The 22,728-nt window shown below is 37.9% G+C and overlaps 1 protein-coding gene across 2 annotated transcripts in view; it reads left to right on the top strand.

Moving 5' to 3' along the window:
• PDE3B (phosphodiesterase 3B) overlaps positions 1-22,728 on the top strand; it is a 173,981-nt gene that overhangs the window by 103,982 nt on the left and 47,271 nt on the right. For both annotated transcript variants that reach the window (XM_047876836.1, XM_047876835.1), the window contains exons 3-4: positions 12,308-12,556; positions 15,037-15,179. In XM_047876836.1, coding sequence (XP_047732792.1) covers positions 12,308-12,556; positions 15,037-15,179 — 392 coding nt within the window. The remainder of the gene's footprint in view (positions 1-12,307; positions 12,557-15,036; positions 15,180-22,728) is intronic.

Below are 22,728 nucleotides of genomic sequence, written 5' to 3' on the forward strand. Positions count from 1 at the left end.
TACAAATATAAGAGAAAGAAGAAAAACCATTTCTAAACATCAAACAATAACTATGTTAATTATGTTAACTTTTGATGTATATCTTTACAGATCTTTTCCCATTTTTCCATTGTATTAAAATCTATGTATTCTATTCTACAAAAATTATAATATTATGGTTAATGTACTGTTTTGAAACCTGATGGTTTTCACGCTAATCGATAAATATCAGTAAATATCAAATCTCTGTTCTTTGTATTTACAGAAACATTACCCATTTATTAGAGTTATTTAGTTAGTTGTCTCTATACCAATTTTTAAAAAATGAATATTCCTTTGAATGAGCTTTATTTTTAAAATGTGAATGGAATATCCATAACAGCCATAAGAATAAAATATTTTCTGGATTTTGGTGAATAAAAATGTAATTATTGCAGTCAAATGAAATCAAGAAGGCCACTTATGACCTAAAAAGGGCTGGTTCTTTGACCTACAGAAGGGCTTTCTCATCAGTCATATCCACAAAGATCCTCAGTTTTCAAGTAATAGAGTATTTAAATTATTAGTAAAATCTAAAGATAAATAAGCCGTCCTGGTTAAAAGCATGGGCTTGTAGTCATACAGACTGGTATGTGATATCAGATACCTGTCTCCCTCTTTCCTCCCTCTCTTCCTTTTCCTCTAAAAAAAATTTTAGTGTAACATTCATATATAAAAATGTGTAAGTCATAAGTGTACAACCTGATGAATAATCTCAAAGTGATTATATACATGTGATTGTCTTTCAGATGAAGAATTCAGCTCCCCCAAAGTCCCCCCTTATGTTCCCCTCCTGGTCATCAACTTCTCCCAAGCACTATATCAATGTTGATTTTTGTCATCACAACTTAGTTTTTCTGTCTTTGAATTTTATATGAGTGGAATTAATGATATGTATTTTTTGCTTCTTTCTTTCAAAATTATATTTAGGAGATTAATATTATTGCACATAGCAGTAATTCATTCATTTTCATTCTATTTAGTAGTCCATTGAGTGAATATACTCCAATTTTTTCATCCTATAGTAGATGGACTTTTTCTTTTTAATTTTCATTTTTGGCTGTCAGAAAGCAAGAATTCCTCTTGGTCATTCTAGCTGGGCTAAGAATCAAACTGGCATAAGACAGATGAACAGGAGAAAATCAAATTTAATAGGCATCTGTATAGGGAGTCCACATAGACATGGAAATTCCCAAAATAATCAGGCAAAATAAGGTATATATGTCATTCTCAACTAAGGAGAAAGAGGGCATGGTTCTAGAACTTCAGAGGAAAGGAATATAATTCACAGTAAGTAGAGCATATGTTTGGTAATTAGATGTTTGCCCTGCTGTACAGATGGTTCACCCAGATAAAATTGATCTCTGCTGGGGGCTTCTGGCTGGCTTAGTCAGGTAGAGCATGTAACTCTTGATCTTGGGGTATAGGTTTGAGCCCACATTGGGTATAAAGATTACCTAAAAATAAAATCTTAAAAAAGATGATCTCTGCTAATAACCCTTATTCTGGGAAAGACCCCCCCCCCCCCCACTTCCCCCCCGCCAATATAGATTCTTCTATTAGTTAAGGGAGGTGCAAAAGTTTCTCATGGGGCCACAGGATCTCAAGGGCCTTCAGCTTAAAAAATAATCCACATGCCAAAGTGGCACATTCTGGGAGGGCCTGTCCTGAACCCCTTCGTGGCTATTGCAAGTAATGCTGCTGGAACACTATTGATGTCTTTTGTTGGGTATATATCTTAGAGTAGATTGCTAGCTCATCGAGTATGCATGCATATGCTGAGTTTCAGTAGATAGTACTCAGTAATTTTCCAAAGAGATTGTATCAGATTTTACCCAGCCATCAGCCTCTGATAGTTCCAGTTATTCCACATCATTGTCAACACTTGGTAGTGTCTGTTTTAAATCATTATGGTAGCTGTGAAGCGGTATTATCATTGTGCTTTTAATAATTGCATTTCACTGATGACTCATCAGGTTGAGGATCTTATGTTAATTGGCTACCCAGATATTCTCTGGTCAGGTTTTTTCCTATTTTAATACTGATTATTTACCTTTTACTTGGTGACCAGTAGGATTTTTTGTGTATTTCAGACATTAATACACACACACACACACACACACACACACACACACATATATATGTGTGTGTATATATGTATATATACATATATATATGTATATGTATATATACACACACATATATGTATAAGTATATATAGTATGTATGTTAAAGTGTATGTATTTAAAAATGTCTTTTCCCAGTCTGGTTTATCATGATGTCTTTTGATGAAAATATCACTAATGTTTTCTGTGGATGCCCTATATCAGATTAAGGAAGTTCCATTCTAATCCTAATTTACTAAGGACATTTTTTCTCTTTTTAGTCATGAATGGGTGTAGAATTTTTATCAGATGGTTTTTCTGCATCTATTGAGATGATTCCTGGATTTCTTTCCATTTATTCTTTTAATGTGGTGAATCATATTGTTTAATTCTATATCTGTGTTGAACCATCTCCATATTCCCAGAATAAAGCAAATTTGATAAAGATATTTAAAAAAATGTATAAATGTATATAAAATGTATATATGTATCACTGGATACTATTAATATTTTATTTTAGAAGTTTGTATCCACGTTTATGAGAGAGAATTGGCCCCACAATTCTTGTTTTCCGTAATGTTCTTGTCATGTTTTTGGTATAAAGGTTACAGTAGCCTTATAAAGTGGTATATTCAGTCTCTGTTATCTAGAAAAGTTTGGTAAGATTGGTATTCTTTCTTTCTTTAATGTTTAAAAGAATGTTCTGGTGAAGCCATCTCAGTTTGGAGGTTTTTTTAATGAGCAAATTTTAAACTATGGATTCAGTTTCTTTAATAGTTTTAGGTCTATTCAGGTTTTGTATCTTTTTTTTTTTAATTTTCTTTACATTTATTTATTTTTGAGAAACAGAGTGAGACAAAGTGTGAGCGGGGGAGGGGCAGAGAGAGAAGGAGACACAGAATCTGAAGCAGCCTCCAGGCTCTGAGCAAGCGGTCAGCACAGAGCCTGATGTGGGGCTCGAACCCACAAACTGTGAGATCATGACCTGAGCTGAAGTCGGATGCTCAACTGGCTGAGCCACCCAGGTGCCCCTATCTTTTCTTATAACAGCTTAGTTACTGATGTGTTTTCTAGTAACTCCTTCTGTTGTTCCCTCCAGCATTGAGACTGCTGAAAGCTCTATTTTACTTTTTTTTTTAATTAAAAATTTTTTAATGTTTATTTATTTTTGAGGAGGGGAAAGCAAATGTGAGTGGGAGAGGGCAAAGAGAGAGAGAGAGAGAGGGAGAGACGGAGACACAGCATCCGAAGCAGGCTCCAGGCTCCGAGCTGTCAGCACAGTGCCCATTGTGAGGCTTGAACTCCGGGACTGTGAGATCATGACCTGAGCTGAAGTCAGACGCTCAACTGACTGAGCCACCCAGGCGCCCCTCTGTTTTACTTTCAAAATAGAAATCTTTTTGAGAAATTTTGCTTGGTTTCTCCATCTCTTGGCCACTGTTTGCAAATTGGCAAATACCTTTAGGGGCAAAGCTGCTCTGAAGTCAAGCTTGGTTTTGTTTCTTCTCTCAGAGTGCTTGCTTAGTCTTTAAAGCTCTGCCTGTCTTGATAACCCTGAACTCCAGTTTTGGTCTGCTAGCCTCCTGAGATGACAGAAAGCTCTACTTTATTTCCTAGCGTCTTAACTGCTCTGCTGCTTCTCCTCTCTGCCCTGGCCAGTTATGAATCTGCAGCGGTTTCCTTGAGGGGAAAAAGTAGCACAGAATAGTGGGGTTCATTTTAATTTTTTAACTCTGAGGTCTTATTCTTTCAAGCCCTGGCTGCTTGGCTGTGCTCTGAGGCTTTGAAATGGACTAGTTTAGTCCATTTTCTTTTCTAGACTAGTTATTCTAGGCAGAAGAGTTGGGTTGATACAGCCTTCTTTTGAAAAATAAGGCAAGCCTCTTAAGTCACTCTGAACCTATTTTCTCATCTATAAATTGGGAATAATACCACTTCTTTCAGAGGGCTGATGATGTTGATGATGATGATGATGATGATGATGATGATGATAATAAAGTGCCTGGGAGATAGCATTGAATAAAAATGTGAGCTAATCTTATATTAATTTCAGTAATAATGAATACTAAGTATCTCTGAAATTATAAGACAGGACTTAGCAAAATGTTTTCTATAAAGGACCAGGGAGTAAATATTTTAGCATTTGCAGGTGAAACAAAGCCACCAAATCTGCCTACCTCCCCCTCCTCCTCTTCAATAACCCTTTAGAATGCATAATCTATTCTTAGCTCTCTGGGGAAAAACAAGAGTTTGCCACATATAAGCCAATGGGAAATAGGAATTTAAGTTCAGCTTTAAAAATTTGTCACTCTTGGGGTGCCTGGGTGGCTCAGTTGGTTGAATGACCGACTTCAGCTCAGGTCATGATCTCACAGTTTGTGAGTTCCGAGCCCCGCGTCGGGTTCTGTGCTGACAGCTGGGAGCCTGGAGCCTGCTTTGGATTCTGTGTCTCCCTCTCCCTCTGCCCCTCCCCTGCTCATGCTCTGTCTGTCTGTCTGTCTCTCTCAATAATAAATAAATGTTAAAAAAAAAAGCTGTCACTCTTGCTTACTATACTCTTCTTACCCAGAAAAAAGTTCAAGTCCTTGTCATGGATTTAAATGACCTTGCATAACATGATCCCTTATTTTACTCCCTTTTACTTCTCTGCCCTCATGTTGTACTAATTTCTCCTTTATTCACTCTGCACCAGTTACTCTGGCCTTCTTGTTATTCTTCAAAGAAGCTAGGCAGCCTGTGCTTTCGGGTCTTCACACTTGCTGGTCTCCTGGCCTGGGATGCTGTTTTCCCATATTTCTGTCAGTTGTTAACTGTCTTTTCATCCTCTCTAATATTCCAGGGCCCTCTGTTACTTCCTTTTCTCTTTCCCCACTTTGTTCTTCCTCTTTAACCTGCTCAAAATCCATGATTCTCTGCTGCTCAGATCTGTGAGCCTGGAATCTGGTGTTCTCAAAAATTTGGTCCCCACAGGCCTCCAACCTTATGTTCTAGTGCTCTTAAAAAAAAAAAAAAAAAATGAAGCCTGTACTTAAATTTCATGTTCCTTGTACTTTGCCATTTTACCACTTTTGTACCTTTATTTGTGCTCTTTCTTGAAGAATGAACTCCCCCAAATACATTTTTAGTTTTGTCGTAAAATATTTTCCCCTAATCTTTATAAATAAAATCCTACCAAATTAACATCTCAGCTCAAATGCTACCCCTTCCATAAAGTTACTGTTAACCATTCAGATTAAAAATTTTATGTATCTTCTTTGAACTCTGATGCCACTCTATTTGTATTTTTATCTCCTCACTTTTCCATATTAATAGTAATATTTATTGTACTTTACCTGTATGGACTGCACATCACTCTATGTGCTCTGTGTGTATCTTCAGGGTTAATTCTCCCCTCTCCTCTCCACTAAGTATAACTATAAACTCCAGAAATACATTTTTTTTAACGTTTATTTATTTTTTGAGACAGAGACAGAGCATGAACAGGGGAGGAGCAGAGAGAGAGGGAGACACAGAATCCGAAGCAGGCTCCAGGCTCTGAGCTGTCAGCACAGAGCCCGACGCAGGGCTCGAACTCACGGACCGCGAGATCATGACCTGAGCCGAAGTCGGCTGCTCAACCGACTGAGCCACCCAGGCGCCCCTATAAACTCCAGAAATAACAAGGGGCAACCAAAGGAGAACTCTGAAAAATGGAAAGAGGAGGGTAGACTAGTTAGGGACCCTACTAATGGAGGAAAACAATAGTGATCGAGTTTCCTAAAACCCCTGCCTAACAGCAAAAGGTGACGCAGGTCCTGACTCCCCAGCCCAGCAACAGAATGTGATGCAGGTAGGCTCGTTCCTTCCCTAAGATTAAATGAGAGCCCTCGAACTATACCAAGTGAGTCTGGTTGCTCTAGCAAGGGAAAAGTGACCAAGAACTCCACTGACAGTAAGAGGTCCAGGGAAGTACTCTCATTCCCTACTGGGCATGAGATTCTCCTTACCCAGTGAGAGACTGAGTGGCCAGGGGGTCTGGCAAAAGGAGGGGGGGGTACTGTCACAGGGTGTGCCTAGTCTGGAAAGTGCTCTTTGTTTCTGTGGCCTAGAGACTCTCCTCCCCCACCTGGAAGTACCAGGTGGCTCAATCTGAGGAAATTCCTCCTTCCCTCCTCCCATATCCTCACCAACAGAGGTACCAGCAGGGTCCCGTGGAAACCCTCGTGGCACCGGAAAAAAAGTCATGCAGTGTGAAATAGTACTTACTATGAGTGCCCTGAAAACTAATTGTCATTAGAACCACAGCCTGAAGAAGTAGACCAGGACCTGTGTGCTTTATCGAAGCAAAGAGCCTGCCTCTTTATACAAAAGATTTAAATAGGACTCAGTCTTCTAGGATAATAGCCAAAATGTTGATGATAAAATAAAAAAAATCACTTGTTACACCAAGAACCAGGAAAATCACAACTTGAGTGAGAAAAGACAATCAACCCTTCACACCAAATTGAATCAGATTTGGAATTATCTGACAAATTTTAAAGCAGCCATCATACAAATGTTCTAACAAGCAATTACAAATACAAAATAGAAAAGCTCAACAACAACAACAAAAGTACAGACACATCCCCTTTTATTGTGTTTTACTTTATTGCACCTCGCAGATACTGTGTTTTTTACAAACTGAAGGTTTGTAGCAATCCTGCATCGGCAAGTTTATTTTTGCCGTTTTAACAACAGCATTTGTTCACTTCATGTTTTTTGAACACATTTTGGTAATTGTGAAAATATTTCAAACTTTTTCATCATTATACTTTTTATGGTAATCTGTGATCAGTGATCTTTGGTGTTACTATTGTAATTGTTCTGGGGTGCCATGAATCATGCTCATGCAAGGTGGTAAGCTTAATTGATAAATGTGTGTGTCATGACTGCTCCACCGACTGTCCATTCCTCCATCTCTCTCCTCCTGGGCCTCCTTATTCCCTGAGATGCAACAATACTGAAATTAGGTCAGTTAATAACCGTGCAGTGCCCTCTAAGTGTTCAAGTGAAAGTGCCACACATCTCTCACTTTAAGTCAAAAGCTAGAAGTGATTAAGCTTAGTGAGGAAAGCATATCGAAAGCTGAGATGGGCCTAAAGCTAGGCCTCTTGCATCATCCATTCAAGCTGTGAATGCAAAGGAAAAGTTCTTGAAGGCAATTCAAAGTGCTACTTCAGTGAATACGTGAATGATAAGAAAGTGAAACAGCCTTACTGCTGTGATACGGAGGAAGTGTTCGTGGTATGGATAGAAGATCAAACCAGCCGCAATAGTCCCATCAGCCAAAGCCTAATCCAGAGCAGGGCCCTAACTCTCCTTAATTCTGTGAAGGCTGAGAGAGGTGAGGAAGCTGTGGAAGAAAAGTCTGAAAGTAGTAGAGGTTGGTTCCTGAGGTTTAAGGAAGGAAGCCATCTCTATAACATAAAAGTTCAAGGGAGTGCTGATGTAGAAGCTTCAGCTGGTTTTCCAGAAGATCTAGCTAAGATAATTATTGAAGGTGCTTACAGTAAACAACAGATTTTCAATGTAGGTGAAACAGTCTTCTTTTGGAAGAAGATGACACGTAGGATTTCCACAGCCAGAGAGGAGAAGTCAGTGCCTAGCTTCAAAGCTTCAAAGGACAAGTCCTTTGAAGGACTCTTTCGTTGGGACTAATGCAGACGGTGACTTGATGTTGAAGCCAGTGGTCATTTACTATTCTGAAAATCTTAGGGTCCTTAAAAATTATGTTAAACCGACACTGCTGTGTAAATGGAACAGCAAAGCACATATATGTACAGCATGGTTTATCGAACATCGTAAGCCCAGTTTTGAGACAGACTGCTCAGGAAAAAAAAAAAAAGATTCAGAGATTGCTGCTCATTGACAATGCACCTGATCACCCAAGAGCTCTGATGGAGATGTGCAACAAGATTGATGTTTTCTTGTCTGCTAACACAACATCCATTCTGTAGCCCATGGAGCAAGGAGTACTTTTGACTTTTCAAGTCTCATTATTTAAGAACTACATTTTGTAAGGCTACAGCTGCCATGGATAGTGATTTTTCTGTTGGATTTGGGCAAAGAAAATTGAAAACCTTCTGGAAAGGATTCACCATTCTCGATGCCCTTAAGAGCATTTATGACTCATAGGAAGAGATCAAAATACCAACATTAACCAGAATTTGGAAGAAGTTGATTCCGACCCACATAGATGACTCCGAGGGATTCAAGATTTCAGTGGAGGGAGCCTGGGTGGCTCAGTCTGTTAAGCGTCCAACTTCGGCTCAGGTCATGATCTCCTGGTTCATGAGTTTGAGTTCTGCATCAGGCTGTCTGCTGATGGCTCAAAGCCTGGGGCCTGCTTCGGATTCTGCGTCTCCCTCTCTCTCTGCCCCTACCCTGCTTGTGCTCTGTCTCTCTCTCAAAAATAAATATTTTTTAAAAATTAAAAAAAGACTTCAGTGGAGAAAGTAACTACACGTGGTAGAAATAGCAAGAGAAATAAAATTAGAAGTGGAGCCTGAAGATGTGACTCAATTGCTGTGATCTCATGATAAAACTTCAACAGATGAGGAGTTGCTTCCTAGGACTGAGCAAAGAAAGTGGTCCCTTGAGGTGGAATCTACTCCTGGTGAGGATATTGTGAAGACTGTTGAAATGACAATAAAGGATTTAGAACATTACATAAACTTGATAAAGCAACAGTAGATTTTGAGAGGGTTGACTCCAAGTTTGAAAGGAGTTCTGTGGGTAAAATGCTATCACACAGGGGTGCCTGGGTGGCTCAATTGGTTAAGTGTCCAATTCTTGATTTCTGCTCAGGTCATGATTTCACGGTTTGTGAGTCTGAGCCCCCACATCAGGCTCTGTGCTGAAAGCATGGAGCCTGCTTATTTCTCCCTCTCTCTCTGTCCCCCAAAATAAATAAACATTAAACATTTTTTAAAATGCTGTCACACAGCATCACATGCTACAGAGAAATCATTTGTGAAAAGAAGAGTCAGTTGAATGCAGCAAACTTCATTTATTTTAAGAAATTGCCACAACTACCCCAACCTTTAGCAGCTACCACCCTGATCAATCTGCAGCCATCAATATCAAAGCCAAGACCCCCACCAGCAAAAAGATTGTGACTTGATGAAAACTCAGATAATGGTTAGCATTTTTTAGCAATAAAGTATTTTTAAGTACTTTTAAAGTTTATTTATTTAGAGAAGGAGCACGAGTGGGGAATGGACAGAGAGAGAGGGAGAGAGACAATCTCAAGCAGGCTCCGTCCTGTCATCACAGAGCCCAATGTGGGGCTCGAACTCATGACTTGTGAAATCATGACCTGAGCTGAAATCAAGAGTCAGACGCTTAACCAGCTGGGCCACCCAAGTGCTTCTAGCAATAAAGTTTTTTAAGGTATGTACATTTTCTTAGACATAATACCTTTGCACACACAATAGACTACAGTACATTGTAAACATTTATATGTACTAGGAAACTGGAAAATTCATTTGACTCACTTTATTGTGATATTAGTTCTGTTGCAGTCTGGAGCCAAACCTGCAGCATCTCCAAGGTAGGCCTGTAGAAGTTATAAAAAAGAGAGAAATGGAAATTATGGAACTGAAAAAACTGTTAATGGAAATTCAAAACTTGCTGAATGGGCTCAGTAACAGAGTGGAGATGGCGGAGGAGAGAATCTGTGAACTGGAGGATAGAACAATAGAATTTATCCAGTTTGAACAACATAGAGAAAATAGATGCAAACAAAATGAATAGAGCCTTCGTGACCTAAAGGATAATAAAAGATCTGAAATTCATGTCTGAGTGTGAGGAGGGAGGGAGGAAGAAGGGGAGAGAGGGAGAGAGAAAGAAAGAGAAGGGAGGGAGGGAGAGAGGGAATTTAAATTTGAAAAAAATAATGGCTGAAAACTTCCCCAAATTTTGCAAAAAAACGTAATCCTACAAGTTGGAGGAGCTGAGTGACTCCCAAATGTGAACCCCCCCCCCCAGTAATTTTATTGCAAGCCGTGTCATAATGAAATGTTTGAAAACTAAAGACAAAGGAACTTGAAAGCAACTGGAGAGAAATGACACATGATCTGTACCAGGAACATCCAACTCCGATATCATCAGATTTCTCATTTGGGTGTGGGAAAATAGATGCGGTTATATACAATTTGTGGAAGTATAGATTTAGCCAACATATGTGAGGGCAGTTTTATGGTAATGACCAAATTTTAACATGTTCATTTACTTTGGTTCAGCAATTCAAATTTATGGGAAGCTATTTGTCAAAAGTATGTTTAATTATCTGTTTTGACATGTATAGGGAAATATTTATTTATAAATACTAGAAATAGCTGGACTGTACCCTAATAATAGAAATGTTTTCAAATAAAAATGAAGACAAAATATACTTCACAGGGAAAAAAAATTCCACAAAGAGCAAAGATCTTACTTAATTATTGTTCTAACTTTCATAACATTTCTTACTTCCAAAATGTATTGAGGATGCCTAATAAACCATTTCTTGGTGAACTCATTTAATGCGTTCAATAATTATGAATTGCAGACACACTCAAATGTAAGTTCAAGATATAACAAGGACACCAAAAGTAACATTAATTCACTGTTCTATCAGTGCACTCATTTCTATGGGTAATTGAGTTGAACACCATATATATGTATTTTCAAAAAGTAAAAATCATACCATATGTATACATCAATGAAATATTTGTTCTAAATTTTAAAAATATCATCCCTATCTATTTTTTAAGGCCAAGTCTGATGTTACCTCCTCCATGAAGTTTTTGATAACCATTTAGTTCAAAATCATCACTATCTTCTTTGAACCCTGACACTGTTTTTCCTGTCTTTTTGTCTTCTTATTTTCTGTAACATTAGTGGTTATACTGTTACTTATTGCACTTTATTTATTTATTCTTTAGGGGGAGAATAAGAAAAGTCTAATATTTATTTGGAGACCAGCACTTACTGAATAGCTTACATGTAACAGTTGCATTACAAATTAGTTCTTAATTCATAATGTCACCCAATAAAGAATAAGATAATCTTAAAATAAAAAATCCAAAAATGAAAAACCTATCAACTTGCCTCAAGGATAAGAGTCTAACTGTATACAGTACAAAGCCCTTGCTCCATTATTTATACTGTGGTTTTTTGTTGTTGTTTTTAATTTTATTTTTTATTTTTTAAAATTTACATCCAAATTAGTTAGCATATAGTGCAACAATGATTTCAGGAGTAGATTCCTTAGTGCCCCTTCCCATTAGCCTATCCCCTCTCTCACAACCCCTCCAGTAACCCTCAGTTTGTTCTCCATATTTATGAGTCTCTTCTGTTTTGTCCCCCTCCCTGTTCTTATATTATTTTTATTTCCCTTCCCTTATGTTCTTCTGTTTTGTCTCTTAAAGTCCTCACATGAGTGAATTCATATGATTTTTGTCTTCTTCTGACTAATTTCACTTAGCATAATACCCTCCAGTTCCATCCACGTAGTTGCAAATGGCAGGATTTCATTCTTTTTGATTGCCAAGTATTACTCCATTGTGTATATATACCACATCTTCTTTATCCATTCATCCATCGATGGACATTTTGGCTCTTTCTGTACTTTGACTATTGTTGATAGCGCTGCTATAAACATGGGGGTGCATGTGTCCCTCTGAAACAACACACCTGTGTCCCTTGGATAAATGCCTAGTAGTGTAATTGCTGGGTCATAGGGCAGTTCTATTTTTAATTTTTTGAGGAACCTCCATACTGTTTTCCAGAGTGGCTGCACCAGCTTGCATTCCCATATTGTACTTTAAATATATGCCCTGTACTCTGCCTTATGTGCTTTGCATGTATTATCAGTCTTAACTCTCACGTTCGCCTTAGGTAGATGTTACTATCTCCATTTTATGGTAAAGAAACTAAAAAATTCAGATGTTGAATAACTTGCCTAAAATCATACAAGTAGGATTAAAGTGTCGATTTCAAACTCCAGTGTCTTTGCAACAAGGCCTAGTCACTATGCTGGACTGTCTCCTGAGGGAGTAAGGTAAGCGGAAGAACTGCTGTATATCGTATGTGTATATTGACTTAAAACAGAGTTTTTCTTAAACGTTAAGGTTTTTCTGTAACAAATATATAATTTTCCCTTTTTTTTTTTTCTTTTCTAGAATTCTGGAGGTGGAAGTGGAGTTGATCTTTCAGTGCTAAATGAGGCTCGCAATATGGTGTCAGACCTTCTGATTGATCCAACCCTTCCCCCACAAGTCATTTCTTCCCTGCGGAGTATCAGTTCCTTGATGGGTGCTTTCTCAGGTTCCTGTAGGCCAAGGATTAATCCCCTCACACCATTTCCTGGATTTTACCCCTGCTCGGAAGTAGAGGACCCAGCTGAGAAAGGAGATCGAAAACTTCACAAGGTCAAGATACAGTAATCAGCCAGCCCTATACTTACCACATTTAATGATGTTTTCAAATTAAAACTGCTCCTTTGTAGCATAGATAAAACACAATTTCTTTTTCAAGGATCAGCTTTTTTGTACAGTATATTGAGCTGTTTGGGACTTTAGAGGTAGTTATAAATCTCAAATATTTCTAAATGAATATTCAGCTTTTATTCTAAATTATTCTAATCAGCAGTTATGACTTTTTTGGTTACAACTATTTATCATTGTCATTATTGTTTCTTAAAAAGCAGAAAAAAAAACCCACACAAATTTAATTCCAGGCTTATATAACAAACTAGTAGTCAAATCATGTCATTAATTTATTGTATTATTTAGGATCTCGAAATTGTTCTTGTTGAACCCCAAAGAATTGATCATTATAATATTCATTTCTCTGAATTACATAACATTATTTTAAATTGACTTTCACATTTTTTGGGGTCTGTTTTTCCACCCCTTTACCCACTAGAGATTGCTATAACCCAACAGACATTGATTTTTCCAGAATTAGATATTGGATGAATTTTTCTTTAAATATCAATGCTTCAAAATACAATTTTCTTTAAGAAATAATAAGTACTATTCTAAGGTATACGTTATGCTTGTTTAGAATGCTTTCAATGTCTTTGTTGATAGCTAACATCATAAACTTTAGAAATAAAAACATTTTAGAGATTGTTCTAGATTAACTACTTTATTCTACAGGTAAACTAATGAAGACAAGATAAAATTCAAAGCAGTTAAATTTTCATTGTAATAGTGTATATGGAGCTTAGAAAAAGTTAAATATGGTTTTGGAAGGATTTTGATAATTAATTTCACTGTGTTCCCAGCATTAGGGTGTAGAAGTGTTGAAAAATTAAGCAAGCCCAATTAGGGCAAAAGTTTGATAATTACTGATTGCAAATCCAGATCAGAGGTGGCTATGTGATGCTTTTATTTTGTTTTGCTTATGTGATGCTTTTATTTTTAAAAAATACCTGCCTTCATCAGAATCCAATTAACAATGGTACATAGTTACATGACATTCTTTTTAGCACTCTACTTATGAGGAACAGGTTAATGACAAGCATCAAAAAGTGATAATAATAAATTCAATAAAATAACTCTATGTATTCTTGAGTTAGTCTTCACTTGATATGTTGCTATTCCTTTATATTTTCCATTGACATTTGATGTTTAGAATAGTAACTTTTTTCTTTTTTTTATTGAAGTATAGTTAACAGAGAGCAATTTTTAAAAATAGTGATTCTTAAAAATCTTAATCAGAAAAATCTTATTGATATCAATATTATGTTTGTTACTGTGCTTACTGTGTGAAAAAAAAAGTGTACTAGTACATTTTAGAAACATTTGAAACAATAATATTAATTAAACAGGATGCCTAAATGCCTCATTTCCTGAACATTTTAGTTAATCAGGCTTATTTTTGGTACTGGAATCTACTGATAGGAGTAAGTCCTGTAAGAACCAGGAAGTAAACCATATTTCTTTGTGTTCTTTAAACTTCTTACTTGAATTTCATATCTAATTGGTCTCTGCTTTTGAAAAAGAATAGAAAAACCTGATACTCCAGAAAAGAACAACAGCATTTATAAAAAAGTAATTAGTAAGGAAAAAGGAATTATAAAAGATAATTTAATATAAATGTCTTATATATGTGTGTTAAGAACTAAGAAAGACTATATGGACCTAAGTTATAGCCAGGAAGGATTGTAACACAAAGAACTTTTTCACTATGAGTCTAAGTAACTATGAACCTTTACAAAATCAACATCCTTGGGAAAACTTAAATATAAGAGATATTTAGCTCTCTGAGATGGTTTCAGTATCTGCTGATGGGGGAAATTCAGAAGAAGCAATAAAACACCTCTTTACAGTGGTAAAAAATAGAATACTTTGGCTAATTGAACATTTAGATCAATTTAGAATATTTTCAAAAACTAAGGTAAACTAGTAATGCTAATGGTGTTCTGAATTTAATTGCTAATTGAAAAGGTAGTTCTGAATCTTTCAGTTTCTCCAGGTTAACCCTATATACTTCAGCATTGTATTGAAAATAGAAAGGGTTTAGGATCTAGGGCTTATGGTGCCTGATCCTAAGCTTGTCCTCTGAAATTGTTTTTCAGGGTAAATCTTTCATACCTCCTTTTTAAATTGTCAAGTATTTATTTCTCATGAAACTAGGAGTAAAATGTACAAAAGAATAAAGATCTAGTAAAATTGTAGGGAGTTCAGAAACCATTGTTTAATGGGAGGAACACTAAATAGAACAATAGTATAGAATGTAAAATTTGGAGTAAATCTGACATATCTTCAAGATAAAATGTCCTGTGTCTCCTGTACATACTAAAAATCTACTGTGTATTGGTATTTTTACATGTCATCTTTAAAAATACATACACAGCATATCTAAGGGTGACAGTTTTAATCATCGTTAAATTATTCCACAGGGACTACACAGTAGGAATAGCTTACCGACTCCCCAGCTGAGGAGGAGCCCTGGAACTTCCGGTCTGCCACCTATTGAACAGTCGTCGTCCCGGTGGGAACGCAGTAATGGCAAAAGGCCACACCAAGAGTTTGGCATTTCAAGGTACAATCCCCAGTCTTTTAAAGAAATTTGAGTCAAATACACCCACTTTGTTTCTGTTGAATGAAGTTTGAAATAACTAAAGCAGAAAGGAACAGTTGAAGTATTTTAGATGTAGGACAGCATGGGTAGTAATAAGGCATAATAGCGAAACTGATTCGTAAAAAGAAGCTAATGTGTCTTCTCTGAAAAGTTAAGTACGTTGGGTACAAGGCATGCTGGGGCCTTAAGAACGTGAATCAGGGAGGCAGTTTAAGGAAACCAGGGTCAGTTTAGGACGGGAAGCGGGAAAGGTTTTAAATCGGTATCTGTGACCGTTGTAGGGGCAATCACACAGGTCCAGTGCATGGTATCCAAAGGAAGGTCAACAGAGCTACCGACTTGTTAACGGAAGAGCACATTTCCAGGGCTCATCACCGATGTTAGATACAAGGTAGCAAAACTCTTGTTCCTGCTGGAGAACTAAGACTACTAATATATTCTGTACTCGCTTGAGGATTTACTTGGAACTAAACGGTGCTAATCCTACACATGAAGGGCATCAGTAACGGTAGCTCAAGGAAGGTGGGAAAATGCAGGAGCTGAAATTTTCTGAATGTAAACATACCCATCTACCCTCATAACAAAGGAGTCAATACTTTGTCTTTTAAAAGCCAGGAGACCTAGTGATCTCATGTGTGAGTTATGAAGTTCTATGTAGTCAGTGATCTCACTGTGTTAACAAAATTGGAATTAGGGGCACCTGGGTGGCTGTCAGTTACGCGGCCGACTTCGGCTCAGGTCATGATCTCACGGTTCGTGAGTTCGAGCCCCGCATCGGGCTCTGTGCTGACAGCTCAGAACCTGGAGCTGTTTTGATTCTGTGTCTCCTTCTCTCTCTGCCGCTCTGTCTCTGTCTCTCTCTCTCTCTCAAAAATAAATAAACATTAAAAAAATTTTTTTTTTTTAAAAATTGGAATTAGGGTAAAGTTTCTGCTAAACCACTGTTAGTATTGAGCACTTTGTTTAGCTTGAGCTGTAGAGTTACACATTTGAAACAGTAGATGGCAGGATTGGATCATACTGATTTATCAGTTAAAAGTGGTGTTAACGTTTATATAGGAAATGTGATCAGATAATTGTAATTTTCCAGATTCTTGCAGGATTTATTAATTTGAATTTTCTATAATGTATTCAAGTAAATGAGCTCCTTTTTTTATAAAGGAAAAATTGAATGAAATGATACATGAAACAGGAATGGGTTGAATTACAGAGTATGGTAAAGGAAAATGAGCTTTGGTTCAACACTTGCCCAGAACCTAAACATAATGGTCTTATTTTTGTTGTTGTTGTTGTCGTTGTTGTTTTTTAATGGAAGCAGGATATGGGGAAGTCAGTGATATTGGGAACTGAAAATACAACATATTTCTTAACCACAGGGAACATCATCTTGAGAATATTGTTTGGCTTGAAACAGAATGATGAAAATGATTGCTTTTTAATCCTTCAAAATCACACTGATGTAATAGCAGTACATTTGCAATTAAATGTGATACAGTGAGTTAAGGTCACTTTTATCCTGCTGACTTAAGATGATTGATATTAAAATAGAAACATGGTCCAAAGAAAATTAACTCTGAGAAATGTTCATAAAAGAGGTAAACGTACGCAGATTCAATGTAATTACTTAACTCTCATTAAAACAAAGCCATGTGCCTCACGAAAGATTTAGAAACTTGGAGAATAAAGTAATTGGTGGTAATATGTATGGCAATCATATTAGATAGATAGCATAGCTATCAGTCTTTCATGTATGGTAATTTCTTGTTCAGGAACCTTTAGGCTTTAGTAGCTCAAACCAAATAGACATGTGAATCCAGAATCACAAGGCATTCATTTTGACTTTGTTGGAATACTCTAGAACTGAGGTCACATATCCTACATTTTTTTTCTAAATTTAAAGATTTTTTTAAAAGTTTATTTATTTATTTTGAGAGAGAGAGCAAGTCGGGAAGGTGCAGAGAGGGAGGGAGAGAATCTTAAGCAGGCTCTGTGCTGTCAGCACAGAGCCCAGTGCAGGGCCCCATCTCACAAACTGTGAGATCATGACTTGAACCGAAATCAAGAGTCAGACGCTTAACCTACTGAGCCACCCAGGCGCACCCCACATGTCCTACATTTTTGAATCTTGATTTGAACACAGCTTTGGATTTTGATGCTAGCTTCTCTGACTGTGATTTTAAATGACTCTGACTATGCTTTCAACATGATTCCAGTATTGAACCTCTCATTCCCTAAAGCTGTGACCAAAACCAAATTTCTCATCTCTCCAGTAACGTTTTCATGTTACTGTTTTTCTGCCCTCATTTCCTGACACAATGCTGCTACCCTCTCACTTAGTGGTTGCTTTAGAAAATGGATTTAGCTAGAAAACTTGGTGTTTGCATCCTCTTACCTTGTCCTGTAGATACCTGTTGTCAGGTCTGTCTCTGTGTCTCTTTTCCTTTCTGTTCCCTCTTCTCCTTTATCACTTTATACTGTTTCATGCTTTATATCTCTTTACATGGGCTATTGAATTATCCTCTCTTGTTTTGTAAACATTTATTTATCATTGAGAGACAGACACAGTGTGAGCAGGGGAGGGGTAGAGAGGGAGACACAGAATCCGAAGCAGGCTCCAGGCTCTGAGCTGTCAGCACAGAGCCCGACGCGGGGCTCGAACTCACAAACTGCAGGATCATGACCTGAGCTGAAGTCAGTGGCTTAACCAACTGAGCCCTCCAGGCGCTCCTGAATTTTCCTCTTAATTGACCTTTCCATTTCTAATATCCTTCACTGCCTGTTCCATCTCCTACCCTTCCACGACAATTCTTCCTTAAATGAAACCTTGATTATACAGTTTTTCTGATCATTAAGTTTTTTGACCCTTAACGGATGCCTGTAGAATAGTGCCCAACTTCCTAGCCTGGGATCTGAAACCCTGTTATTCCCTCATGACAAAGCTGCACCCTTACTTGCAAAAATGAAACAATGTGAAAGATAGGAGCAGTCTTGCAAAAAACGTGACCAGAAGAGTGACTTGGAAAGCTCTCTAGGTGAAAACAACAGGCATGTGACTCCTGTTAGACTCTTCCTTGAACTTTCCTGATAATTTCGTTTTTTGTCTAACACATTTGAAAATTGAGTTGGATTACAGTTTGCAGCCCCACCTTGTTTGAGTGCAGAGTAATATAGGATTTAATTTTGCTTTTCTTCATGCTTTGTCTGGAGAAAAAAGTGAAGTGTTATAAACTGTACAGTAGCTGTGATAAACAGAATCCAAGGGAAGAAAACCACCAGGAAGAAGGGCTAGTCACGTTTGAGCAGCCACTGCATTACCTGCCCTCAAGACTTCACCTCTTAAAGTTCACCTGTTAAAGGACTTCAGATTTTAATTAAGAGGGCCATTGTTTTACAAAACCAAAATATGTCCATCTTTCTCTATTTATCTGAAATTCCAGTCAAGCTTAACAATTTGCTATTCTCTCTGTTCCTCTGCTTCTATGCTCCCCACAACACTCCTGCAGTTGTTCTCTCTACCTTGAACAGGTCTTCTCGGCCTCATGCTTCTACAGCATTCAAGATTGGGCTCAGATGTGACCTCTTAAGAATAACACCCTGATACCCTCCTCCCTCAGTTTCCAAGGAGAAGCAATCTGTTTCACCTCTGAATCTCCTTAACACCTTTTCTTTGCCTTTCATGGCACTTTCACTTTCAACCATGTGTTAGTCATTACTGCTCTTCTGAGGCCTGCTTGATTACTGTGATGAGTTTGGGATTGCAGTAAAATGGATCTTGAAGATAAACAGCTGCCTAACAAGCATCTTGCAGGAGTAAGGTGTTCGTATTATATTGTGATGGTTGATGGTGACTTCTGCTTAAGTTTCAGACCTAGGATGAAGGTTCGCTGGTCAGGAAGTTCCAGGAAATGTGGGTTAGCTGACAATTGGATTATGCATCTCTGAGTTCCAGTATTAGTAGCTATGGTTAAAAAATGGCTAAACTTGTATCTTTGGACTGACTGCTAGGACCCAGCCCTCCCTGTGGACAAACAGAACACATATTCAGACCTCACAGCTCCCTTCCTTTTTAAAAAAAATTTTTTTTAAGTTTATTTCTATTTGAGCACGTATGAACAGAGGAGGGGCAGACAGAGAGGGAGAGAGAAGACCCCAAGCAGGCTCCACAATGTCAGTGCAGAGCCCAACGTGGGACTCGATCTCACAAACTGTGAGATCATGACCTGAGCCAAAATCAAGAGTCAAATTCTTAACAGACTGAGCCACCCAGGTGCCCCCACAGCTCACTTTCTTTCAACAGACTTTCCCTGGGGAAAAATAGGCAAGTCATGTCCCAAAACTGCATGGACTATCAACTATAGTTACTCTACACTAAAGAGATTTGCCTTTAACCTAGTCCCCTATTCATCATTTGTCTCCATAACTTCTCTGTAATTAAATCTAATAACTTGTTAGGAACTATATTTCCTAAATAATGTACTAGGGAACCAGCTTCTCAATTCTGTGTCTCATAATTTATTAGGGATTTATACCAGTGCCTGGACCCTATTTGAACTACAGAGATTCAAGAGGGCGAATGGTCTCCCCTCACTCAGTTTCTTAATAGCTCCAAATATAGACATCATACAGCCAACAAGTTTATATAGTTGCTGCTTCTCTCTCTCTCTCTCTCTCTCTCTCTCTCTCTGTCTCTCTCTCTCTCTGTCTCTCTCTCTCTCTCTCTCACACACACACACACACACACACACACACACACACACACATTGATATAAATCTTACCAAGGTAATTGGCATGGGTTATCTAAAAATCAATTCTTAACATATCACTTAACTCTGTGACCATAACTTTTGGCATTCTTTTGTAATGATTCCTAAGTCTGACTTTAATCATCCTCCTACCAACTATTGATAATCTTTGGGACTCCTATCCTTCTTGTCCCCTGTTTTCTTCAGGATTGTTTTATGTAATCTCATTGGAATGTATATTTATCTGGTTTGAGGCTAGGAATTAATGAGACAATTCTGAAAGTAGGTGAAAACTTGTAATTTGACCTGTACCTCTCAATTCTGAACAGCTAACTGAACGTATGGTATACTTCAATTATTAGAAGGCCCTGGATCAAGGTAGAAAGCTATGGAACAGTGCAGTGGGTCTGTTTTTAAAAGGAAAAAGTCCTATCTTTGTTTTGAATATTAACCAGAAAGTAAATTTCAGTAGAGCACACAAATTTTTGGTTGAATATTGCCCTGAGCGGTACTGTTACTGCCCTTTCTCAATCTCCCCAACTCCACGCATAAGCAAGGAGTACTCAAATACAAAGAATGATTGAGCATTAGCAGGGACATGAGTTTATTGGGTGGTATTATTTGAATATTGTCTCTTTTTGTGACATCATCAACAAATCATCATTACTACTGGCTTGAGAATAAAATATGATAGACTCCAACAGCTGGATGTTAATTTAAAACTCCTTACTTCTAAAACTCTAATTTTACAGATGGAGAAACACACCAAGATAGAATGAGAATTATTTTGTGGAAGGTGTGGGAAGACCTTTTAATTAAAAAAACTTTTTTTAACATATATTTATTTTTGAGAGACAGAGCATGAGCGGGGGAGGGGCAGAGAGAGAGAAGGACACACAGAATCCGAAGCAGGCTCCAGGCTCTGAGCTGTCAGCACAGAGCCCAATGTGGGGCTCAAACTCATGAACCATGAGATCATGACCTGAGCCGAAGTCGGATGCTCAACCGACTGAGCCACCCAGGCGCCCCTGGGAAGACCTTTTAAAAATACAGGTAGAGGGGCACCTGATGGCTCAGTCAGTTGAGTGTCAGACTCTTGGTTCCAGCTCCGGTCATGATCTCATGGTTCGTGAGTTCAAGCCCCATGCTGGGCTCTGCACTAAGGATATGGAGCCTTCTTCAGATTCTTTGTCTCCCTCTCTCTCTGCCTCTCCCTGGCTCGCACGTGTGCTTTCTCTTTTTCTCTCAAAATAAACGTTTTTTAAAAATAGGTAGAGAGTAAATGCTTTCTCCATTTAGAGTCAAAGAAATTGGAGATTGAATTTTAGTTCTGCCACTGTGAATTTTAGCTGTATGAATTGGGGGACATTACTTAGCCTCTTCAAGCCTCAGTTTCCTTGTCTGTCATATAGGAGACTAGAAAAGATAAAGTATGTAAACGACATAAAACAATGAATGGTACATAATAAATACTCAAAATAGTGCTTTTGTTATAATTTTTGTTAATGTCAACAAGGAAGTTTTAGTGAAATGGTTCTAACTAATTTTACATGCCTTATGTTTCTATAGTACAGATTTTTTTTTCTCCCTTGGGGATATAGAAGAAACTAGATTTTAGAAAAAGGTCCAAGGAGAGGCTCAAGGCAGGAGTTGGTAAAAGAAAAAGAGTCCATCCACTCAGAGTTGGGGAGCAAAAGTGACCTGTTCTCTAAAAAATTGAGACTAGGAACCTAAAGAAAAGAGCATTCACTTATTCCGCAAATAACTGTTGAACACGTTTATCAGGCACTGTGCTATCTCCACTGTCAATGCAGAGATACGTCTTTATAGCCCCTAAAAAGAATCACAAATTAATGAGGGAAAAGAATCTGTAAGCAGTGAAATTATAATACATTGTGGATGAATTTGTAATGGAGACATGAACCAAAACCTTTAAGTCACAGAAGAAATGGGCCTTCCTGCAGTAATGGGTAGGGAGGTGCAGGAAAGATGAAGCAGTTGGGGAAGAGCTTATTGAGAACTTGGGCTGTACTAAAAAGTACCGAGTGAGAAGGAGAGAATCTAGATCTGCCCTGGAGCCTGTGTCCACGTGCCCTCACCAGGAGTTTACTGACAAAAGAAAACGGTGAATATTGAAGAAAAAGAAGGTAAAATTTATGGTGTCCTTGCTACACGCTTGGCACTGGGAAGCTTTCAAATATATTTTATTTTAAGTTGCATTTTATACATCGCATGGCTGTACTGTGTGATTGCCAACCTACATTTAATTTCTTTATAAGAGCCCTAAAACCTATAGTAAATATTTCAGTTATAGGAAATGACTGAGTTAGGGGGTAATCGATATCTGTGAAGAGAGGGAACAGAAGAGAGTGAAAACTGTATATGTTAGCCAGTGATTCTCAGTGAGGTCCCTGGACCCAGCAATGTCAGCATCATCTGTGAACTTATTAGAAATGCAGATTACTGGCCCTACGCCAGACCTACTGAATCAGAAACCCTGGAGGTAGAACTAGCAGTCTGTGTTCTAAGAAGTCCTCCAGATGATATTGATAACCTGCTTTATACCAGGGTTCAGCAAACTACAGCCTGTGGACCTAATGTGGTCCATAGCTGTTTTTGCAAATTAAATTATATTGAAACACAGTTGTATTTATTATTATCTGTGGTTGCTTTTATGCTGCAATGGCAGAGTTAAGTAGTTGCAGTGGAGACCTTGTGGCCTGCGAAGCTAAAAGTATTTATTTACTACTTGGTCCTTTATAGAAAA

Source organism: Prionailurus viverrinus, chromosome D1 (genome assembly GCF_022837055.1).
Source record: "Prionailurus viverrinus isolate Anna chromosome D1, UM_Priviv_1.0, whole genome shotgun sequence".
NCBI classification, from domain to species: domain Eukaryota; kingdom Metazoa; phylum Chordata; class Mammalia; order Carnivora; family Felidae; genus Prionailurus; species Prionailurus viverrinus.